The sequence below is a fragment of the Lissotriton vulgaris genome, chromosome 3_1 (assembly GCF_964263255.1).
Source record: "Lissotriton vulgaris chromosome 3_1, aLisVul1.2, whole genome shotgun sequence".
Classification (NCBI taxonomy): domain Eukaryota; kingdom Metazoa; phylum Chordata; class Amphibia; order Caudata; family Salamandridae; genus Lissotriton; species Lissotriton vulgaris.
The window spans coordinates 1,370,543,457-1,370,566,782 of NC_141689.1; the positions used below are offsets into that span (position 1 = coordinate 1,370,543,457).

The window sequence follows — 23,326 nt, forward strand, 5'->3', positions numbered from 1 at the left end:
TCACTATTTTCTTGAAAATGTGGGGTTGGTGTCCTCTTCCGTGTCATTGTGGGAAGCATTCAAGACGGTTATTCGTGGACAGGCTCTGTCGCTAATTGCTGGGGCTAAGAAAACTAAAAATGAAGAAATTGTTCGTCTTGAGACCGAGATAGCCGAGCTGGAGAGTGATCTGAAATCTGGTGTGACTCGTGCTAAATTGCACTCCCTCGGCCTGAAACAACTAGATTACAGATATCCCTGGTGACTGACGCTGCCAAAATATTGCATAGAGAGCAACAGGGCAGATTGTATGATGTTGGGGACAAGGCGGGTAAATTGATTGCGTAGCTTGATAAGAAAGAAAGGGCGAGTCGTGTGGTTCCCGTGATTGAAAAACCTGATGGAGTGTGTGTGACAGATCCGATTGAGATTGTTGAGTGTTTTGTAGACTACTTTCGGACGGTGTACTCTCCGGTCTCTGACAGAGCAGAGGAAGACTCTCATCTGTTGCTACGCGATATTGCCCTGCCGCGCCTGTCGGAGGCCGACAGAGACTAAATGGATGCTCCACTTTCGGCGGACGAGATTGCTATCGCCATTCGCTCCGATCGCTCTGGTAAGGTTATGGGTCCCAATGGTCTGCCCATTGAATTATACAAATTGCGCCCTGATAAAGTTGCACCGTATCTTCAAGATATGTTCCTGGAATTGAGAGACCTTGGTTCCCTCCCTCGCGATCAGCGTCTAGCTACGATCGTGGTTATTCGTAAGGAGGGGAAGCCGCGGGATCGCTGTGCTTCATACAGGCCCATTTCGCTATTGAATGCCGAACCCAAAATTCTAGCTAAATTGTTAGCTAACCGGCTGATCACGGTGATTAGTGACTTGATCCACCCGGATCAATCTGGTTTTATCCCGCATCGTAACACCGCACTTAACCTGCGGCGCTTACATTGCGTCCTCGCGAGGGCGGCGTCTCTTCACGAACCGGCCATTTTGGCTTCCTTAGATGCTACGATGGCCTTTGACACTATAGAATGGCCGTATCTCTGGGCCGCCCTCGCGAAATTTGGTTTCGGTTCGGGGTTCATCGGCTGGGTGAAACTACTGTATGAGGAACTGCTGGCTCAGGTGGTTGTTAATGGCCGAGTATCGGATTCTTTTACCCTTGGGAGGGGTACGCGGCAAGGTTGCCCGTTGTCCCCCCTACTTTTTGCGCTTGCTCTGGAGCCACTGGCTGCATGGCTGCGATGGGAGCTTTCGATAAAGGGTATCCAGTGGACTCCGGATTTTGAGGATCGAGTATCGCTTAATGCGGACGATATTTTGTTGTACCTCACCTCCCCCCGGAAATCGCTTAATGTTTTGTTTGATGTACTCACTTCGTTCAGAAAGAACTCCGGTTTGGTCATTAATTGGACCAAATCCTGTGTCTATGTGCTTTCGGGTGGTCTCCCCCCTCTGCCTCGTAGATTTCCCATTCAGGTCTCGCAGACGGGATTCAAATATTTGGGGATTTTTATATCTTTGGACCCCGCCGTCCGCTACGAACGTAATTTGCTTCCCCCTCTCCAGAGGCTGAAACTCGACGTCACTCGTTGGCGTAGACTGCCATTGTCGCCGCTTGGGCTCGCTGCGCTTTTTAAAATGATGTCCCTGCCACGTTTTTTGTACGCGCTCCAGAATTCGTTCGACATCATTCCGGCGAGCTATTTTCGAGAGGTGGAGAGCCTACAGAGGCGGCTAGTTTGGGACGGACGTGCACGCATTGCCCTTGCTAAGCTAACGCTCCCCTGGTACGACGGAGGTATGGCGCTTCCGGATATCAGGCAGTATTATTGGGCCTCCCAGTTGAGTGCGATTAACCACGCAACGTACGCACCTAGTCCAAACCCGGCATTCGAGATGGATAAGCATTTGTTACCGGGTGGGAACTATAATAGGGCACTCTATTCCAAGGTAGCGGGGAGGAAATTAACTGGACCTACCAAGATTGCTGTACGAGTCTGGTGTGATGCGAATGTGGCTTTGGGTTGGAGGGATCGACTGACTCGTGCAACTTTGTCTGCGTCTGAAAGGTTGGGATGCCTCTGGAAAACGAAAGGTTTTGAAAAATGGGACATGATTGGCATTAGCAGGGTGGGCGACCTCTGGGCCAAGGGCAAAATTAAGGATTTTGAGACATTGCAGACAGAATATGAGTTGAGCGACAGGGAGTTTTTTAGATATGCACAGGTTCGCCATGCTTTGACCTCGGTTTTCACTGTCGGGGTCGATATCCCTGAGTCCTCCCCGCTCGAAGATCGTGTGCTTAATGGTCACGTGCCCGATAGCACGATTTCATTAATATACAAGAAACTGATTAACAATCGGGCGGATCTCCTTGTACGTCTTAGGGAGGTCTGGACTGGAGATGGGTTGGAACTGGACGATGAGGATTGGCAGTCCACGTTATCCTCACCTAAGGAGGTGGCTATTCCTGCCCGTCTCCGCCTCGTTCTACCTAAAATTCTCCACCGTGTGTATGTCACTGGCCCTCGCTTGGTTTGTATGGGTTATTCCACTGATGGGTTATGTAAACGTGGCTGCGGATTGGTTGGAACCTTTCTTCATATAATTTGGGAGTGCCCGGAGGTGGCGGCGTTCTGGAACCGTGTGCATGCGGTGATGGAGAGGGTCACTGGAGTTGCGTTGCTGCCTGAAGCCAGGCGATGTCTGCTGAATGTGTGGGAACCGAATGATTATAATGTCGCTCAGACCCGGTGGGCGACCCTTGGGAACATGATTGCCAAGAGAGACATTGCACAGTTGTGGGGATCCCAGCGGCCGCCCACTGTATCGGTATGGAAGGAAAACATGGATTGGTGCATGTTTAGAGAAAAGACTGTATATCTGGCTAGGGGTAGACCTAGGGCATGGACTAAAGTCTGGAACCAGTGGAATGCCTACCGTGGAAACATATGCACGCACCCTTCCGTTGAGAGCCTAGATGTCTCCCCTTCCCCCTGATCTGACATTCCCTGTATCGTTTATTTTTTGTTACTACCCACCGGCTTCCCCGCTGACCCCTTGTATTAGTTATATGTTGAATAACATTACACTTAGAAGTCCTCCCCGTATGAGCACAAGTCCGTGTACAATGTACTCTTGCCTTGAGTTTTTGTTCTTTCCTTCTCTTTTATTAACCCCTTTGCTGCTCATGACGAGCTCAGCTCGTCATGAGGCACACTGGTCGTGTGCTTATGACGAGCTGAGCTCGTCATGAAACAATGGGATTTCAGAAAGTGCAGCACAGATGGGGAATTGCTGCAGCAATGATGTGGTTAAAAAAATAAAAACACAAACATAAATCAAGACATGATCCTGCATTTGGCACGACCTTCATTCTGAATCGCTGCCGGGCCTCAGGGATGTCGGCGGAAGAGCCGTGGCATATAGTAATATACTTGCGCCTATTTTATTAGCGGCCGGCCCCTGTGGTTGTAGGCCCTTGTATGTAAATTTATTTGAATGCAAAATAAAGGTTTTTTGGGGGGAAAAAATGCAATCCCATCCCCTCTCGGGCCTTGGGGGAGTTGCGGAGGGTGGTGGAGAATGTGGCTGCCATAAGCAGGACAGGGTTGGCCCCTACATAGGATTTGGGTGAATACGATCCAGAGGATTTGGACAGAATAAGCATCAGTCTCCTCCTGCAACTCCCAAGGGTCGCCCACAGCACAGCAGATGAACTTATCTAAAGAACCTGTAGGAGAAGTGACAAGATGCCCTATATTGGAACTGGAGATACTCGGGTAACCTGTTAATGTTGTAATGATGAACCCTAACGAATGAGGGAAGATCAATTCATATATCCTTTTTCACTATACTACCTGGATGGCGAGCAGCGAGGCTATTGTCCGAATTTTAAACAAAAAAATTTAAATAAAGAATATATTTTGGAATATATTTGGAACTATTTGACTTCATCCTGGTGCACCGTCCTTCTACTTGTGAATCTTCTTATCTGGTCTCCAGTGGAGTATAAGTGCGGCATAATCCGGATGTGATTGCACAGACAATATACTGAGTTTTTCACTTGAGAAACTGAGGTGCAGAGCCCTGGTTAGCCGCATTTTTGGTTTTTCCATTGTGTACATGATGCAATGGTAGCCCGCCCTGGGGATCCAGGGCTGAACAGTGCAGCATACATTTGAATTTCTTTTGTAATCCACTGCAACTAACCATGCAGAAAAATTGTTTGTGCACTTTTATCTATGTTTGTAATCAGTCTATCTATACATACTCAATAGTTGGCATGGTGTAATGTATCGATATCTCAATGGTATTGTATGCCAAGACAAGGTACAATGTCTATATGTGTTTTTTTAAGACTAAAAAATATTTTTTTTTTAGAAATTTTTTATTTGCATCAAATGGGCACACAAGACAAATCATACAAAAAAAACACATTTTGATTTACAAAAAATATAAAGCGATTTTTCAATAAATGCAATAAGCAAAAAAAAATAAAAAAAAATAAAACTAAAACATTGCATAGGTCATGGCAGGTAAAAAAAATCATACAAACATAAGTTTTAAGAAGAAAGTAATTAAGACATGAATAAACCCCAAATTCTATCAGTTTTTCGTATGGCCTGTAGACCCCTTGAATTAGCAATAGCAGTCTCCATATTATATGTTTCCTTAACTAGGCTCCACCATTCCAACACTATTGGTGGGTTCTTTTGAATCCAGGCTCTGGCAATAGTTAATCTTGCACATGTAATTAGAATATTCAGCAGATCTCTGAACGCACAATTACCCCCATTTATGCCCACCAGCACATCAGTATATGATAATGAAATGGGTAATTCCAGTCTATCAGTAATCACCTTAATTATCCCTTCCCAGTATTCACTAAGACGTGGGCAAGAAAAAAACATGTGGATAATATCCGCACCACTCAGGTCACATTTAGGACATTTCGTGCGATCAGAATAATTATTATTTGTTGCCCATTTAAGAATCCTGTCGGGAGTATGGTATAGTTGACAAACAGTTTTAAACATTTGCAATTTTAAACTGCAAGATTGAACAGATGAATTTAGACTTTTAAGAGAGGTAGTAATTAAATCCGTTGGTACAATCAAAGCCAATTTTCTATTCCATTTCTCTGTTAAGTTTATAATATCACTAATCCTGAGGTCAGAAAAAAGCTTGTATCCTAAGCTAATCATCGATTTGTTTACATCTCTATAAATACAATCCCATAGCTCAGAATCTAATACCATAGTGAGTTCTAGTTTCTTCACAAAAAAGTCTTTAATCTGATAATATTTAAACCTTGCCAGTTCGGATAAATTATAACAGTGTTTCATTTTATCAAATGACATAAAACCCTGATGGTCAAATAAATCTCCCAAAAATCTAATACCAGAATCTAACAATAGCCGACAGTTTGAATCGTGAAAAATTAAAGGAAAACCAGGATTGCCCCAAAGAGGTGTTTTACAGTGTAAAAGAGAGGTATTGCATTTAGCCATAATGGATCGCCAAATACTCACAGTATCACGTATAGTCTTAAATTTAACCCTTTTGAAGTAATTGGGGTCATTCAGCCTATAAAGAAACATATTGGCATCCGGTCCTAGTAAGAACCTGTGAAAATACAAACATTTATCAATAATTGTCAGACTCCGTAGCCGAATCAAAAAAGCTGACCAATAATAGAATTTGAAGTCCGGGAGCGCCAGTCCCCCTTGACAAAAGGGGAGTTTAAGTGATGATACAGCGCGTCGGGCTTTTTTGTATCCCCATACAAAACTGCTAATGATAACTTCTAATCTAAGAAAGAAAGAATTGTTAACCCGTAAGGGAATCGCTCGAAACAAATATAAAAACTTAGGCAAAATTTTCATTTTAATTAAGTTTATTCGGCCAATTATGCTAATTGGCAATTTATGCCATTTCTTAAGTTGCATAGCGGTCTCTTTTAATAGAGGTTCATAATTTAATTCTATAATAGAGTCGATATCCGAAGAGATTTTAACGCCTAAATAAGTTGCAGCGCAGCACGTTCCAGAAATAGGGGCAGCTGACTGATAATTCATAACAACTTGAGTTTTTGTGGTATTAAGTCTGTAGCCGGAAACAGAACCGTATATACCAGCTTCCATTATAATGCCCTTCATGGTTTTAGAGACATCTGGAGAAAAAACTGCAATGTCATCAGCGTATACAGTGATGTCTAATTTATTTGAACCATTAATAAAAGGACAAATTAAAGCTTGGCGTTGAAGTGCGATTAAAAAAGGTTCTATCCCTAAAGCAAAAAGCAGGGGTGATAGGGGGCAACCCTGTCTTGTCCCCCTTTTAATTGAAAACATAGTAGAGTATTTCCCCATATACGAGATCTTACCCATGGGGTTATCATATAACGATTGAATCCAGCGTAAAAGTTGACCATTGATGCCAAATGCTTGTAAAGCTGCCCATAAAAAACCCCACCCCACCCGGTCAAATGCTTTTTCAGCATCTAATAAGATCATACCGAGTGGGGCGGATTTAGTCCGTGCAGCATCAAAGGCAGATATGGCCATATTAATATGTGCTGTGGTGTCGCGCTTTGGAATAAAACCGTGTTGTTGGGGAGAAACAAGCTGGGAAATAAATGGCGCTAACCTGGTAGCCAATATTTTAGCAAAAATTTTTGCATCACTATTAATAAGTGAAATTGGCCTATATGATCCTCTCTCATGTGGTACCTTTCCTTTTTTAAAAAAAAAAATGATTTGTGTTAAATTCCAAGATCTGGGTGCTTGTTGCCCTTTACTTATAGCACAGATCACGTCAGTAAATAATAATATCAGTTCCTCAATGCAGTGTTTATAAAGTTCCAAAGGAATAAGATCTTCCCCTACCGCTTTGCCCTTCGCTAAAGATTTGATAGCATCCCTAATTTCTATTCCTGTAATGTCGGCCTCTAATTGAGCCGATTGTTCCGACTCTAAATTTTTGACTTTGTTTAGGTTTATATAATTATTGATGCTATCATCTAAGATAGCAACTTCTGGTGTATATAAAACTTGATAGAAGGAAGCAAATTGTTGTAATATGGATTTTGAGTCACAAAATAGTTGATTATTATCCCCTTTAATTTCTTTAACCATATTTTGAGATCGATCTTCAGCAACTTTGTAAGCCAATAGTTTACCGCTCTTATCACCATTTTCATACTGATCTAATTGATATTTTTTTAATTTATTAATACTTTTCACCCTGAGAAGATCTTTTAATGCAGCTTTAAGCTCAATTAGTTTGAAATTTAATTCTTCTAAATTTAAAGCGCCATTGCAAATAGCATCAGATATTCGAAGTTCAATGTCACGGATTTCAGTAAGCCTTCCCTCATTTAAATTTCGAAGTTCTTTATTTTGTCGCCAAATGTATTGTTGAGTGAATCCACGTATACTTGCTTTGCAGGAATCCCATACTATCCAGGGTAAGCTGGATAGTATATTTATATCAATAAACTCTTTTATATGCTCTTTAAGTTGAGTTACAAACACCATGTCAGTAAACAAATATCGAGGAAATGAGAAGAAGCGAGGGGCAGCCTCTTCAGTTGCTAATGCAAATGTTAAAGAAATCGGGTTATGGTCAGAGGTTACCCTTGGATGTATGGCCATTGAACAATTACCAAGAATCAAGTCTGAAGCCCATATCATATCTATGCGTGAGCATACCTTATGCGCGGCAGAGTAAAATGTGTAGCCTGCTATTTCAAGATTTAAACTTCTCCATACATCTTTTAGGAGATGTATAGCTGCTAAATCCAAAATTGCAGCTCTAGTTTTCCTCATTCTCTGAAAAGAGTTTTTCCTAGTAATATCCAAATTATAATTCATAATACAGTTAAAATCACCCAGCACAATATATTCCCCCTCCCAACCAAGTAATTCCATATTGATCTGATCAAAAATTATAGGCTCATCTTGATTTGATGCATAAACTCCACATATTGTATATTTACAACTTTCTAGCTTTATCTGTGCTATCGCCCATCTGCCAGCTTTATCAGTTAATGTCTTGATTATCTCACATTTTAGTCCTTTATGTTTTAAGATCGCTACTCCCCGAATTGAAGCATTGAAGTCAGTGCAAACTAAGATATCATATCCTAGTTGTTTAAGCAATTGTTTATCTTTATAAGCAATATGAGTTTCAGTAAGAACCACTATTTGAGGATTATACATCCTAAGCTCCTTATATACAAGACGCCGCTTTATTTTACTGTTTAGTCCTGACACGTTCCAGGTTAAACATTTAATTAACTGCATTTCAAATTATATTTCACGCAATCAATATGACCTCTATAATAAATCATAACAGCCTTATGCTTCCTCTTAATTTTTTTTATCCTTGTTGTGTCCTTTGATGCATTTTTTACCCCAAACCATTTCTTCCCCTTGCCCACCCCACACTCTGCTCCACCCACCCCCCACCCCACAATTACCTGCAGGTCCCCCCCTGACTTCGGCTGCCGCTAGAATGGCAACCAGTTAGCGGATTTAGCTGCTTATAGGGTCCGGGCATTCACAATAATCAAAAGAGAAGCCGTGTTTAAAAACATCAGTAACTAATATAGAATAGAAAAAGCATAACATTGATCAATATCGACTTCATTTTTCCAGTCTCCACTTAGCAATAGCAGATTCCACCTCATTCTCTTCGAGAAAAAAATAAGAGCGACCATTTCTGAATACTTTCAGTTTTGCTGGTTCTTGTAAAAAGACTTGGAACCCCATCTCCTTAATTGGATTGATAAATTGTTTCAGTTTCCAACGACGTTCCAAAGTGAGTTTACTTAAGTCAGATCGAACAAAAAATTTTATTGAGTCACTAGTAACTGGATTATTTGGTCGAGCTTTTATTGATATGGCTTGTCGAAGCAAAAAGTTGCCTAGGCAGATCAGGATTGGACGAGGAGATGTATCGCTCTTATTCCTTTGAAAAATGGGAAGCCGATGGGCACGTTGAATCTGAGAGTCCCAATCCCAATCTGCTAAATCAGGAAAAGCCTTCTGAAACAGTCGGACAATAAATGCTCTAGGGTCAGCTCCCTCGGCTCCCTCGGCAATACCAAAAACGCGTAGATTTTGTCTCCGTTGTCTATTTTCTAAATCTTCGAGTTTTGCTTGCATCTGAAGAATTTGAGAAGAATGTTTATTTACAGCAATCTCTGACCGGTGTGATTTTTCCTCTGTTAGAACCACTCTCTGCTGTAGTTCTTCCACCTCTTGGGATACAGCCCCCAGTTTACCTGACAATTCTTGCAAAGAAGCCTGAGTTTTACTGCTGTCTTCCCTCATCTGTTGGTAATGGATCTTGGCTTCTTGTTTCTGTTCATTAAGTAACTGTAGTATTGTCTGAAATGAAGCGGACACCTCCCCTTGAAGGGTCCAGTCGGCTGATAGAATAGGCGGTTGTGCCAGTCCTTCTGAATTGTTCTCTTTAATTGGTTCCATCGCTGAAACCGGTGTATTGCCCCCTTTTGATGCTCTTCCTGTGCTTATTGCATCCTCTGCTGAGGTGGTATTGTTAGATGAAATTAAAATAGAATCATGCATAATATCATGCAGAGTTGTCAGTGGAGAAGAGGAGAGTTCCTCTAGTGCATTGTGACCAGAGCCAGAGGAAAATAGTTCCTGCCTTTCCGTTAAGAGAGCCTCCGCATCTACAATCTGACCATTAGTTACATTTGGTCGCTGGCTAGAGCCAATTGGTCCGGGCACACTGGTCACTTCTATAGAGGAACTAGCATCATTATTTAACATACTTCCATCAATGGGACTGTTACCTGATAGTCTCAATGCCATTGATTTAACCCCGCCTTTAGCTTGAACCCATTGTCTGATAGGGCTGTTTTCTGCAATAGCTTTCATAGTGTTTGGTTTGGATTTACTGATAACCTTTTTGGTTTTATTCTTAGTTTTTCCTCTGAGTTTCTTGAAATTAGTAGCTTTATCTTTAGTCAGACCTGAAGGCGTATTGTTCCCATTTTCATAAAGATCAAGATACTCCTCATCCGTTTCAATGCTTTCGGCGTTGTCGCCACCTTCAGCCCCTAGTACTCCTATTTCAGCTATGCTAGCAGTTAAGTTAGTAGGCAGGTTGTTAGGTAATACTTGAATAATTGGAGCATTTTCTATATTGAAAGAGTCAGATTGTGTAGGGGCTGTGTTGGTATCAGTTATAAAACATTTATCTTGCCTAATCAAAGCAGGAGAACCAATATTAGTCTCAATAGTGGAAACTGTAGGTATCTTAGAAATTGTAGCAATGTCCAGATTATTTACATCAATCTCATTGCCTATAGATTCAGGCAGCACGGGCTGAACACCCACCTTTGATAGCATAGTTTCAGCTTTTGTGCCTCCCATGGGAGCCCCCGTCTTCTCTTGCCTGCCAGAGAGTTGTTTGCTCACCTCCAGTGTAGTAATCAGAAGATTATTATTAGCAGGCCCCCCCAAAGAGACTGGATTGCTGGAGTTGGAAGTTGTTGGGACTGACGCTGGCGTTTGTTTCACCGTTCCTGCTGTAGTCCGAGTGCTCCTTGCTGGGGGTTTCGGTGCCATCATTAAACACTCTGTCTCCGCCGGCGTAGAAGAAAACTGCCGATAGATCTGAAGACCAAGCCAGCTAATCGCCGACCAGCCCCTCGTGGTCTCAGGGGTCAGACGCGATAATCGAGCGGAGCGCAGCAAGCTCCGTACTCGGCTTTTAATCAGCCGTAATCCAAACATTCAGAGGTGTTCAGCAGTGTTTCAGCAGTGTTTCCCCGCTTACCGCGAACTCCCCAATGTTCATATATCTCAGCCCCAGCACAATTTCCAAACGTGCCTTTAACTCACAGCCGCCGTCGCTTGCACCCGCTCTGTTGTAGGATGCCACCGGAGGTCAGACGCGGAAGGCAGCTCGCCGTCAGCCGACAGCTGTGGCTTCGCGTTCAGCGTCTCAGCGTCTCAGGTAAGCGGCGTGCAGTACATTCAGCTCCCGTGTGTTAATCCCGGTCTCCTTGCAGCCACACGAACTTACGAAGAAGATTGCGATAAAGCCTGTCATTCAGCGTAGCACGGCTTACACAGCAATGTTATTAGCCCGGACCCGAGCAGCGTTTCCTCCGCTTGTTCAGATTGATGAGGGCACGGCATCTTACCCAATAATTAAGTGTTGCAAAAACCAGGACAAAGCTGAAGCAACATTGACAAAGCCAAACGGATGGAGTCAACACCAAACCTTTTGGTTTTGCAAATACTTGCTTTCTCCTATGGATGTACCATATTGAGGTAATTTGCCTCCTTGTGCTGGGACCCTAATACATTTTGCGTAGAAGTATTGGAACAAGGCTCTCTTTTGCAGAGATGACATTTAAATCCGGAGCGTTTTACATACCAACACATGGTGGTAAGGTTGTAATGCAGGGTGGTTGGCATGCTTTACAGAAATAGCAATTTACATTTGTTTTAATTGTGCCACACTGGACATCAGGCTCACTCTCTCCGAGATGACCACGGCTCGTCTCTTCGCTGTCTTGCCAAGGCTCAAAAGTAATCTTCCTCCCAGTACTTACTCCCGCTCTGAATGGTAGGTTACTTTTTCCATCTCTGTATAGAGTCTAACTACCTCTTCTTAAATAATTAAAGACTCTTTAGTGAGATGACTACATGTCTTAAGACTATATATATATATTATCAGCCCCTTCTTCTTCCTTCTGGGAATGGCACTCCTACAAATTCAAGAGTGCATCTTCAATAGTATTTCCATAGTCACTTTTCTGCTTTACTGCACATTAGCAAAATCATGGCCTTACTTCACTCACTCTGTTGCCTGCACTCTCTCTCCATAGTTCTTCAAGGGTCTTTCCTTAGCCCCCACCTGCTTCTCTCTACAGCTTGTCTCCGGCTTCTATCATGAGATCTAGCAACCTCTCCAGTTAGTTGTCAGTGATTGTGATTTTAATTTTTATATTTTTGCAACCCTGATGCTCTTTTTCCTGATGTTTCCTTGCCTAGCCCCAACGCCAATCCTGCTTGCATTCTTTTTCTTCTTTCACCCAAAGTGTTTCCTCTTCTCCCTACAATTCAGGAATTTCACGTGATCCTTCAGTTGTATGCTCCGTTCACATTTCCTCTGTAGTTCGCCCTTTTTGCTTTCAATTATTTAACATCCGGAAAATCGATTTGTGTTACTTTCCACACCCCTAACATCCTAGAAACTTGTCTTCACTTCTCCTGCTTAGGCTCTTGCCTTTGTCTGAAAATTGGCCTCTTTTCGGAGCTCACTGTCTCTAGACATATCTCCTCTGCCCATCCTTTGCTTTTCTTTGTCCACAGTGTCTACTTTTTACTCGAGTTCCTTTCTGTCTCCCTCGTTCCTCTCTTCTAAATCAATCCGCTTGAAAGAATATTCACTCTGGGTCTCGGTCCTACTAACCACACTTATCCCTCTCCTCCCTGTGCCGCAGATTCTGCTCATCAAACCCCTTCATCTCAGATTCTTCCCTCTATCACTATTTAGTAGTATTTTCTTCTGATCAATCCTTATTTTGCCCAGTTGTATTTCATTGATACATCTGGTTCAGTCATTTAGTATAAGGCTTTAAAATAAAATGAACCTCAAGTGACCAATGGGCTGAGCGAGTATGTTTGATGAGAAAAGTGTGCCTAAATGCGGTTGTCTTTATCCTTGAACTGCTAATCAAGGACACTCGCCCATACGGTCGTAGAGCGAAGGATGGGCTCATAGGGAGGACTCTGACAGCACAGAAAGAGATCTATATGTCCTTAATTTGGCAGTGTTTCTTTGTGGACTTCTGTATAGTACCTACGTCACACAAGAAAGGTTTAATTGAGGAATGCAAGAGGATGCATTAAAATATTTAAATTAGTCAGAGATATCTAGTTAAAAAATATTGAGCAACATATTGTTACTGCGGCATGGAAAATAACGTGCTGTATAAAGGAAATAGTCCCTATCTTAATCTAAAAGGACCTAACCTAGCATGAAACCCATTAAAAGGTCCTTTTGGAAAAGAGCAAGGGTTTGGAGCATCAAGCTAATAGTTGCAAGAAAGAGAACTCCTCTTTAAGAGTAGTTCTGGAAATTCAGTTGGATTCCCCCAACAGTTGCAGTAGCAACTATTAATCCAAGTTAATCTGATACATGTGTATTGTCTCTATGTCTACTAGTGCCCCTCTTTTCCCCTTCTCCCTTAATCATTTTACTACTGCTATCACTTATTTGTACGTTATATCACACATCTTTGGGTTTATTGAATCTCCATATGTTGTTTTTCCTCTGATTTTTCATCTGTTACCTGAATTTTTCTCTGTAATCTAGACCCTCTGGTCTCAAGCAACCCTGCAGGACTCTATGCATTTGAAATGTATATCTTAAACTGGGCCCTTGTATTCTCTGCCTTTCCTTTTCTCTCTGTTCATTTGTCTATGAAATATTGCTCAATAAAATTCTCCTGAAATTAAAAAAGGAAATTAATCACAGCAAGAGCTATGATTTAGCATAAAAAGAAAGTTCCCTCACGAAGGGTAAGGATACCTAGAAAATCACTGTTCGCAATAGCTTACAGTGTTTCAGGCCAGCACAACAAAGTGCTAAGGGGCATGTCAGGGTAGGTGTGTATGGAATGCTTTACCTCTCTAGCTAGGAACACGTACTATAAGAAATCACAAAACATATGTTGCAAAAACAGGTGCCTAAGTCATTTCGAGCCAATGAAGAGAGATCTTCTGATGAGCCGTTGCCTCTCTTCTCGGTTCTCATGGTGAACATCCACGTTGACATGTTATTTGAATGTGGCTACAGCATATTTAAAAAAATACATCTAAGTAGGTTTTCATGAGAACCTTAGCAAGCCCATTCTGTTAGCTGTTCAGTATCCCATAGTGTAACTAACAATGGACTGCTCTAAGAAATGAAACAATATCTATATCATGGTTAGATGATGAAATTCAAATCTATAGCACTCATTTTCTTTCTTCAATATAATTTTTCTTCATAAGCATGTGGCAGAGGAAATTATCTAAAATCAGTGAAGTCATATGGTGTGAGGAAAGAAAGAAATACATTTAGCAGAAAACAGCACATTTCACGAAGATGTCAAGTTCTGCAACTCAATTATAACATTAAATCAGCATTTACAATAAAGGTTTTTTTTATTAACGGGAAATTAAGAAATATATTGAGACCTAGCAGAGAAAGAATGATAGAAATGGGAGCTTTCAGCCGAAAAATAAGCTGCACATTCTTTTTTCACACATCTAAGAAATGGACATCTTCCTACGGTTTGTTTTTGTTAAGCATTCTCTACTTGATTGTCAAGGTTGATTTTAACATCCATGTATGGTTAATATCTTCTAAAATTCACAGCTCTATCACTCCCTTTTGGTGTCCCTAGATCCTAGGATTTGAAAACGACTGGTCAAGTTTAGGAGGTCCTCCCATTTTTCAATAGACATTGTTTGTCAAATTCTACAATCAAAACCAGCAAGTATGGGGCAGCAAATATAAACCAAAAATATTTGTCTATTTCTTTGGCAGGTGCCGGTGGCACATTGTTTTCGACAGCCAGGACATTACAAGAAGAAGTTCTGCAGCGTCTGCCGGAAACACCTGGAAGGGAGCACTGCATTACGGTGTGAAGGTATGCTTAACTGATCAGGTTGATAGCACAAAGCTCTCCTCTGATTTCATGTGAATTTTGTGATAGATGTCTGATGCACTAATAATGTAACATGTTCGCAGGGCAGATGTTGAGTTCAGTGAAATGCCTAGTAGTGCACTGAGCACTTTGTGTGATAACTCAAACAACAATTCCTTGTTACAAGGCCGAAGCTAAAAAAAACTCAACGGTCAAGGTTACATTCATCAGACTTTCAGGGTCATCGGGTAAGTCTAAACCATAATACACCCTTAAATAGTAAAAGAAAAGAGCAGTCATCACAAAAGTGTTCTTTGAGTGTGTGATTTTAAAGTTTCAGAAGGCTCATGTTAGATGAAAGAGTAGGAAGCTCATTAGGTATTAATTCATGTGGCAGTTTATTAATCGAGAAGAAAAAAACGTAAGCACTTCTCTGTTATCTTAGAAAAATGGGCTTTGAAGTAGTGGCAGATGTAGGACACTGTCCAGTACGCAGGACTAGCTGGAGAGCGTGGTGGCACGCAATGGTACTTGGTGACGGCTGGTGGATGTTCGAAGTGGTGGGCGGAACTCTTATACTCGAGTATAATGAGTGAGCAAGTCCGAAGTGCAAAAGGAGGGTGCGGGGATACCCCCCTGCAAGAAAAGTTTGGAAAAAATGGATTCAAATGGTGGATTTTACACTGCATATTTACTGCAAATTGTTGAAAAAATTATCCAAATACAGTATTTTAAAACACAAGTGTGACAAAAACATTAGAAACAAGTCAAAAAGTTGCCCAATCCTGCCCGGATTTGCTGTTGGTTGCCTGTCCAACTTCTGCCCTTTGCTGCTTTCCACGGTTATCTCTGTTTCACAGATCCCCTCCTTCCCTACTCTGCTTCACATTTAGTTTGATGTAGTTTTATATTGTGCCAACATCACCCGAAGGTATTGGAGCTCTTTACATTAGCACAAGTTCATCTACACAAGGACACATACATTTTTATAGGTCCGGGAAGATGAAGTGATTTGCCCAAAATCAAGGAGATTAAGCTGACAGCGAAAGTCGAAACCGGTTTCCCATCTCCATAGTCGCCAGCTGGGCCTCACATCTTCTCCCAAGAGGATGCCACATTGTCTTCCTAGCTTCGGCCACAGTTGCACATCTTATGAATACAGCCAAATCACGTAATCTCCCCGTGGCAGCTTGCATTTGCTCTGTTGGTTGACCGTCCACCTCCCTGCCATCGCTGCTTACCCCGCTGAACTCCGTTGCACTGATCCCCCTCTTCTCACAACTCTGCTCTTCACATTTCTTTTTTGGTGCAGGTTGATATATCGCCAACACCACCCCGAAGGTATTGGAGCGCTGTACATTAGCACCAGTTACTGTTTCGGTGCAGTTTTATATAGTACCAACGCCAGCAAATGTATTCGAGCACTTCACATTAGCACCAGTTACTTTTATTTGTGCTGTATGTATAGCTCCAACACCACTGAAAGGTATTGGTGCCCTTTACATTACCACCAGTTACTTTACACAAGGACTCATTCATATTTGTAGGCATGGCGTATGATTTGCCCAAAATCAAGGATGTGAAACCGACACTGAAACTTGAACTCGGTTTACAACGCTCCATAGTCACCTGCTCTGGCCCTTACACCACATCCTCACCCGAACCGATGCCATATCATCTTAGATTTGGCCTCAGTTCCACATTTTGGGATTATGGATAAACCACTTAATCTCCTCATTTCTAAACTCAAAAGCATTGGTAAAGCCAGTAGGTGAACGAACTCGAGGTCTAGCCAGCGTGCTAGGTTTTACAATAACACATGCTAGATGGCATGTGCACGCTTACTGTAGGACCGAGAACAAGAGGTCTTCACGCAAGGAAAATGCGGGTTGGGAGCACTCTGCCTCACAGTCCCAGCACAGTTCGCCCCTTTGCACAGTTCAAACTTACTTCAAAATTAGCTGGAGTTGTTCACCAAAGTTGGTGCAGACATTGCTGTATATCTCTAGACACGTGTTTCTGGGTTGAACGCGTCTTCAGTAGAGAGCAGCAGTATTATAGAGCAAAGAAAAATAATCTCGGGTTTCTGGGAGTGCTGCCAAATTTCCCTCAGGTCACAGTACCACTCACAGGCACACAGGTGCATCTCCAAAGCTCGTCAGCTTGCTGGCTCAAGGGAGCCTTTTAAACAGAATGGGGGTTGGGAGCACACTGCCTCACAGTCCCAGCACAGTTCCCCCCTTTGCATCCTGGTAAATGCAGTACACAGTTCAAACTTACTTCAAAATTAACTGGAGTTGTTCACCAAAGTTGGTGCAGACACTGCTGTATATCTCTAGACACGTGTTTCTGGGTTGAGCCGTCTTCAGTAGAGAGCAGCAGTATTAGAGAGCAAAGAAAAATCATCTGGGGTTGCTGGGAGTGCTGCCTGATATAATATTTGGCAGCCTACTCAGCAAACCCCAATATACAAGATGCATTCTCTACTGATGACGGTCAATAAACCAGAAACACGTGTCTAGAGATGAGCACTATCTGCGCCAACCTGGGCGAAACACTCGAAAATATCGGAGCGTGCTACAAGAGACTGCATTTACCAGAATGCCAGGGGCAAACCTTGACTGAGAGGTCAGCGGTGTACTCCCACATCCTGTTGTCTTCACACAAGGGAAGGCAGGCTGAACCGCAGCAGGCCAAAACAAAACTTCACAGAAAACTCACTCACCTACGTACTTGTACTCCCCGGGTCTGGTGACTGGATTGCAGTGACACAAACTATTAAACCACACTGTAGAGGAACATAGACGGAGGCTGCTGGTCTCCTCCGCCAGTCTCCAGACCACATATAAAAATAAATTCTACAGAAGTAGCTGGGTCTGGTGGAAGAGGCAGAGGACACTGACACACCCACTCCTACATTGTCTCAGATGGCTTGCCCGACCCCCAGCCATTGAGATTAATGGTGAGCTTCCCTCTCCTCCCTGGGCCATGTGATTAAAGCCCAAATTCAAAGTCTGTTCTCTGCAACAACACACACACACACACTGCCTTCAGGAAAGCCTCACACAGCCAACGCATGTGCAGAGACAAGGGCTCATCTTTGCCACTGAGCAGCAAGCAACATTTATGTAAATGTAAATGTACACTTGTAAAGCGCACAGCTGCCCCCACAACGGGTTGTCCCGGCGTTGTATAACGCTGTGGAACCCTTCCTTGCTCTCCCTGTGAGATGCCCCTCCTGGGTACCCCCAAGGTGAAGCCAGGCATCCCAGTGTTGTTGGGGCCGTTGTGGAGATTGAGCAAGCTATTGCCCAGAGTTGCAGCGTGGGACCCATGATTAGAGTAGGCGCTGAGGCGAGAATTATCGAGTCCGCGGACATTGAGCCCAAGACCCTGCCGCAGGCATGATCTCTGCTTCAGAGTCTGCCGCTTCTAACCAGTGAGCCACACTTCTCCACTTTATTGCTCGCTGCTTGGTGTTTCTTCTCACCCTTTCATTACTCATCCTGCCCCTTACTACCGGCTGTCCCCAAGGGTACCATTGTTTCAAAACTGGATCCATATGCAGTTTGAATCCCGACACTGGCAGTCTGCCCCTCGCCCACTGTTATCAGCAGCTTCAGGAACATGTCTGAAACTAAATGACTCAGTTCAACCCGGTGTCTTATAAATTAAAATGTTAGTGCATACCTTGTTGCATTGATCCTATTACCACCTGGTATTAGTATGTATCCTAACACTGTTGTTCACTTGAGGTGGGGTAAAATGAAAGATGTATCGAAAAGCAACAGCAAATTATTGCATTAACGGTTACCACTATAATTTGTAGCTGGTAAACCCACAACACAAAATAAATAAAATAAAATGAAGACCATTCAACTGCATACATTATTCACAATACTAATATGTTATTAGTCAAGTGATAAAATATTATTAAGATGCAGTGTTTGTATTGTGTCATCACAGTGCTCATTGAAATAAGTGCAATTCAGATAAAAAAAATTTGATTCCAAGGAATTTTTTTATTAAAAAATATTTTATGTATACAGTACAGTAGTGATGCATGAGGGCGATACAGGTGAGTTACATATGCCTTGTGGTTACATAAGGCATGGCTGCAAGCATGGCTGGAGGTCAGTAGTCTGGTCGCCATTGACCGGTTGGCGTACCTTATTTTGGTTACCACTGTTCACCCTCGTTAAAAGGAAAGAAAAGAGTGAAGAAAGGAGGAATGGAGGGGGTAAGAGACTGTGGGCAGGGAGGGAGACCGAGCAGTGTGTTGGTCGATTCTACGGTGAGCCTCCAGTGCATACGATATGGTTCAGTGGAGTATCTATGGGGGTTTGTGTGGACCCAGGTGTTCATCCAGGGAGGCCCACATCTCCCCTCTTGCTGTATGGTTGGTTGAGTTCAATGCTGTGATGTTGTCTGGCCCCCTGAGGAAGGTGACCCTGTTGACCCAGCTTTTGAAGGTCGCCTTCCCTGTATTCTTCCAGTTCACTAGTATCGTTTTGACTGCTGCCGTGAGGAGAAGGTCAATCAGGTCACTGTCCCCCTTGGAGTCTAGATAACTACAAAAGAGATGAACATTTCAACATAAACAATAGGCTGCATTGACCATACAATAATACATTTGATTCTTCAGTGTGAGCCATACAGCACTCTTGGTTATAGACAGTCTTAAAGAATGATGCAGTCCATATTGTAAATTAGAATTATCATTGTTTTGACCCCAATGATTTGTTTAGCTGTGGCCATCATCTGGACATTGTGAGAAGGCAGTCAAAATGAAAGTCACCTACAAATAATGATCTGTATGAGACAAAAAAACAGAATCATGGGATACTTCGCGCCTGCTGGTCAGGATGAGGTGCAAGGTGGCTAACAGCTCAAGGAGGCACCTGTCTAATTGAACATAATTAGAACATATACAGGTACAAACATGCCTGAGGAAAAGGAATACATCCAATATTACTGCTGAAATAAAATCAGCCAGCAGGGAAACGGACCGAAACTACAAAGTTATAACCGTAGAGTAGCATTAGGCGATGTGGCAGGGATGCAGTCGACTTGCAGACCCATAGTTCAGAAGCTCTGAAACCAGTCAATTCTACCCCTCACCCACTTGCCTGAACGACTTGAAGTACTCACTTGAAGCTAAAGAGCTCAACCCAACCCTACCTGCAAAACTATCCTGAAGTTGAACACTTTAGTTCATACCTTATTGCATTGATCCTAGCACCACCTGCATCAACACTGGAGTTTGATAAATATTACTGATCAAAGACCAGTGATGCTGGGACTTGTCTGCCCCATTAGTTCATTCTGCAGGAAGCTTATCATTCTTTATTTGCTAAACCCAGAGAAAGTGGCAGGGTAAAAACTGTTCAAAATCGTATGCTATAGTGTCCCAAATTATGTATTCTTAGTTGTGCTCCAACAACCGGAAGGGGGCACTAACCCCTTCCAAATCTGAGATCGCAAAGCTCCCAAAGCAAAATTATCAAAACAGTTCTGAGCACCAAGTTCATATCCAAAACTTGATAGTCCACGCGATGTTGTCGTTGTTGTTTTATTATTTATTTCAGAACTTCATACGTATCCAACATGTGTTTTGTCTCATGGTAATTCAACCGATGACTTCATCAGGGCTACAAGACAAGCAATAATTGGTTTCATAAGCATTCTATAGCTCCTAATCTATCACCAAGGTGAGTGTTAGTGTCTTTGAAGTGGCACATGCTCATGCCATTGTCAAAACTAGTCAGTAGTAACAAACAAGCATTGGAAATGCAATAGGTCTCGCATTAGGAAAGTTTGAGCTATTGGTATTGTAAATGACACTTTTTTTATTTATGTGTTGGTTTTGAAAGTAGCAAAATTAATAGCTTTGTCAGTTACAATGTCAATAGTTTTAACTTTTGCAAATGTGACACCTATAGCATTTGTAATGCAATGTGTGTTGTATTTACGTGACTTAGATGTATTGATATTACAAATAACAATGGCTTTTAATTTTGTAAATAATTAATACTCAAATAAAAGTTATTGTAATTTATAATGGCAATAGCTTAAACGTTTGTAAATAACTTTTGTGAAGATTATGTTCAGTGTATTTTATTGTGACGACAATCCAAGAACATTGCATTTGCACCTACAGACACAGAGCCACACACATGTGGATGTGGTGGTGGTGGTGGATGTGGTGGTGATGGCGGTGGATGTGGGGGTGGATGTGGTGGTGGATGTGGGGGTGGTGGTGGATGTGGTGGTGGTGGAGGTGGTGGTGGTGGAGGTGGATGTGGTGGTGGTGGATGTGGTGATTGTGGATGTGGTGAAAGTGGTGGTGGAAGTGATGGTGGTGGGTGTGGTGGATGTGGTGGTGGTGGATGCGGTGGTGGTGGATGAGGTGGTGGATGAGGTGGTGGTGGATGCGGTGATGGAAGTGGTGGTGGTGGTGGATGTGGTGGTGGTGGTGGATGTGGTGGTGGTGGATGTGGTGGTGGTGGTGGATGCGGTGGAAGTGGTGTATGTGGTGGTGGATGTGGTGGTGGATGTCATGGTGGATGTGAAGGTGATGGATGTGATGGTGGATGTGGTGGTGGATGTGATGGTGGATGTGGTGGTGATGGTGGATGTGGTAGTGTTGTGGTGGATGTCGTGGTGGTGGATGTGGTGGTTGTGGATGTGGTGGTTGTGGTGGATGCGTTGGTGGATGAGGTGGTGGATGAGGTGGTGGATGAGGTGGTGGATGAGGTGGTGGTGGATGCGGTGGTGGTGGATGCGGTAGTGGTGGATGCGGTGGTGGATGTGGTGGTGGTGGATGTGGTGGTGGTGGATGTGGTGGTGGTGGATGTGGTGGTGGATGTGGTGGTGGATGCGGTGGTGGTGGTGGATGTGGTGGTGGTGGATGCGGTGGTGAAGTGGTGGTGGATGTGGTGGTGGTGGTGGATGTGGTGGTGGATGTGGTGGTGGATGTGGCGGTGGATGTCATGGTGGATGTGATGGTGGTGGTGGTGGATGTGGTGGTGGATGTGATGGTGGTGGATGTGGTGGATGCGGCGGTGGTGGCTGTGGATGTCATGGTGGATGTGGATGTGTTGGTGGATGTGTTGGTGGATGTGGTGGTGGATGTGGTGGTGGATGTGGTGGTGGTGGATGTGGTGTTGATGGTGGATGTGGTGGTGGATGCGGTGGTGGTGGATGCGGTGGTGGTGGTGGATGTGGTGGTGGTGGTGGATGCGGTGGTGGATGCGGTGGTGGTGGTGGTGGTGGATGCGGTGGTGGTGGTGGTGGATGTGGTGGTGGTGGTGGATGTGGTGGTGGTGGTGGATGTGGTGGTGGTGGATGTGATGGTGGATGTGGTGGCTGATGTCTGATGGCAGCCTTTAGTGTCTATGACCTAAAGAACTGCGCTGATGTCTGATGGAAGCCTTTAGTGTCTATAACCTAAAGAGCTGCGCTGATAACTGATGGGAGCCTTTAGTGTCTATGACCTAAAGAGCTGCGCTGATAACTGATGGGAGCCTTTAGTGTCTATGACCTAAAGAGCTGCGCTGATAAGTGATGGGAGCCTTTAGTGTCTATGACCTAAAGAGCTGTGCTGATAACTGATGGGAGCCTTTAGTGTCTATGACCTAAAGAGCTGTGCTGATAACTGATGGGAGCCTAGAGTGTCTAAGTAACCTGGGTGACCGTTCTGCTGTCTTTATTGGACCTAAGGAACTGTGCTGATGTCTGATGGGGCCTATAGTGTCTTGGTAACCCAAGGAACAGTTTGGTGGTCCGCTGTCCATAATGCGAGCGGGCTGGTGCAACCCGAGGGTAGCTCTTTGTATCTTGAGGGGCAGCTCTACTATTTATGATATTCAGGTGTGCTTTTTTTACTTAAGAAATATCTATACTTTTTATGATGCGAGTGCATGTTTATGTAACCAGAAATATTACTCCACTGAAATTTACAAGGCTGGAAAACAGCGAAAAGTTACTAACACCCTTCTTCAATGACTGAGTCAACCTTCCACTTTTGATGTATTAGCTTGTAGGTGATTTAAAGGTAAAACAAACCCTCGAAACATAGCTAGGAAGGAGTAGATGCTCCCCAGTTTCCTCACGTGGTTCTCACAAAGTTCCCTGCTCCACAATGAGGCTTTGCATTTATGTTTCTATGGCAACAAAGGAGTTTTGCATTAACTTGTTTACAGGCCAGGTTAAAGACAAGGTGGAAAAACACGCTGTTCGATAAAGCATTAATCAGGTTTCCTAAACTTGCTGCCATATCGTTGGCTTTCGAAATGCAACTGAAAGTATACTCATTTTCATACATAACTACATTTTAGAAGATTAAAGTGGGAGATTAAAAAAAAGAATCGAGAGCCCGTATTTCTCCCATTGATTTCTACTCGGGCCTGAATCGGGTCCATGTCATGTATGTGACTGTAAACTGCTGCGGCAGGATCAGATATCAGAAATGCAAAAAATACTGTTTTTCCTTATTAGTCGGAGCAGGGAGGACGCGCTGTGCGAGGCAGGAAGAGCATGACAAATGCTGTGCACCGGCAGTGCATACTCGGAGGCAGACAAGACCAGTCACTGTCCGCAGAAGCACACCAAGGAATTGGGCTTCTGCATTCAGGAATCGAGAGAGTG

At 43.3% G+C, this 23,326-nt stretch overlaps 1 protein-coding gene across 1 annotated transcript in view; it reads left to right on the top strand.

Annotated features, from left to right (window-relative positions):
• Positions 1-23,326, top strand: part of DGKQ (diacylglycerol kinase theta) — a 1,232,715-nt gene that overhangs the window by 611,056 nt on the left and 598,333 nt on the right. The window contains exon 3 of the mRNA XM_086961841.1: positions 14,578-14,680. Coding sequence (XP_086817967.1) covers positions 14,578-14,680 — 103 coding nt within the window. The remainder of the gene's footprint in view (positions 1-14,577; positions 14,681-23,326) is intronic.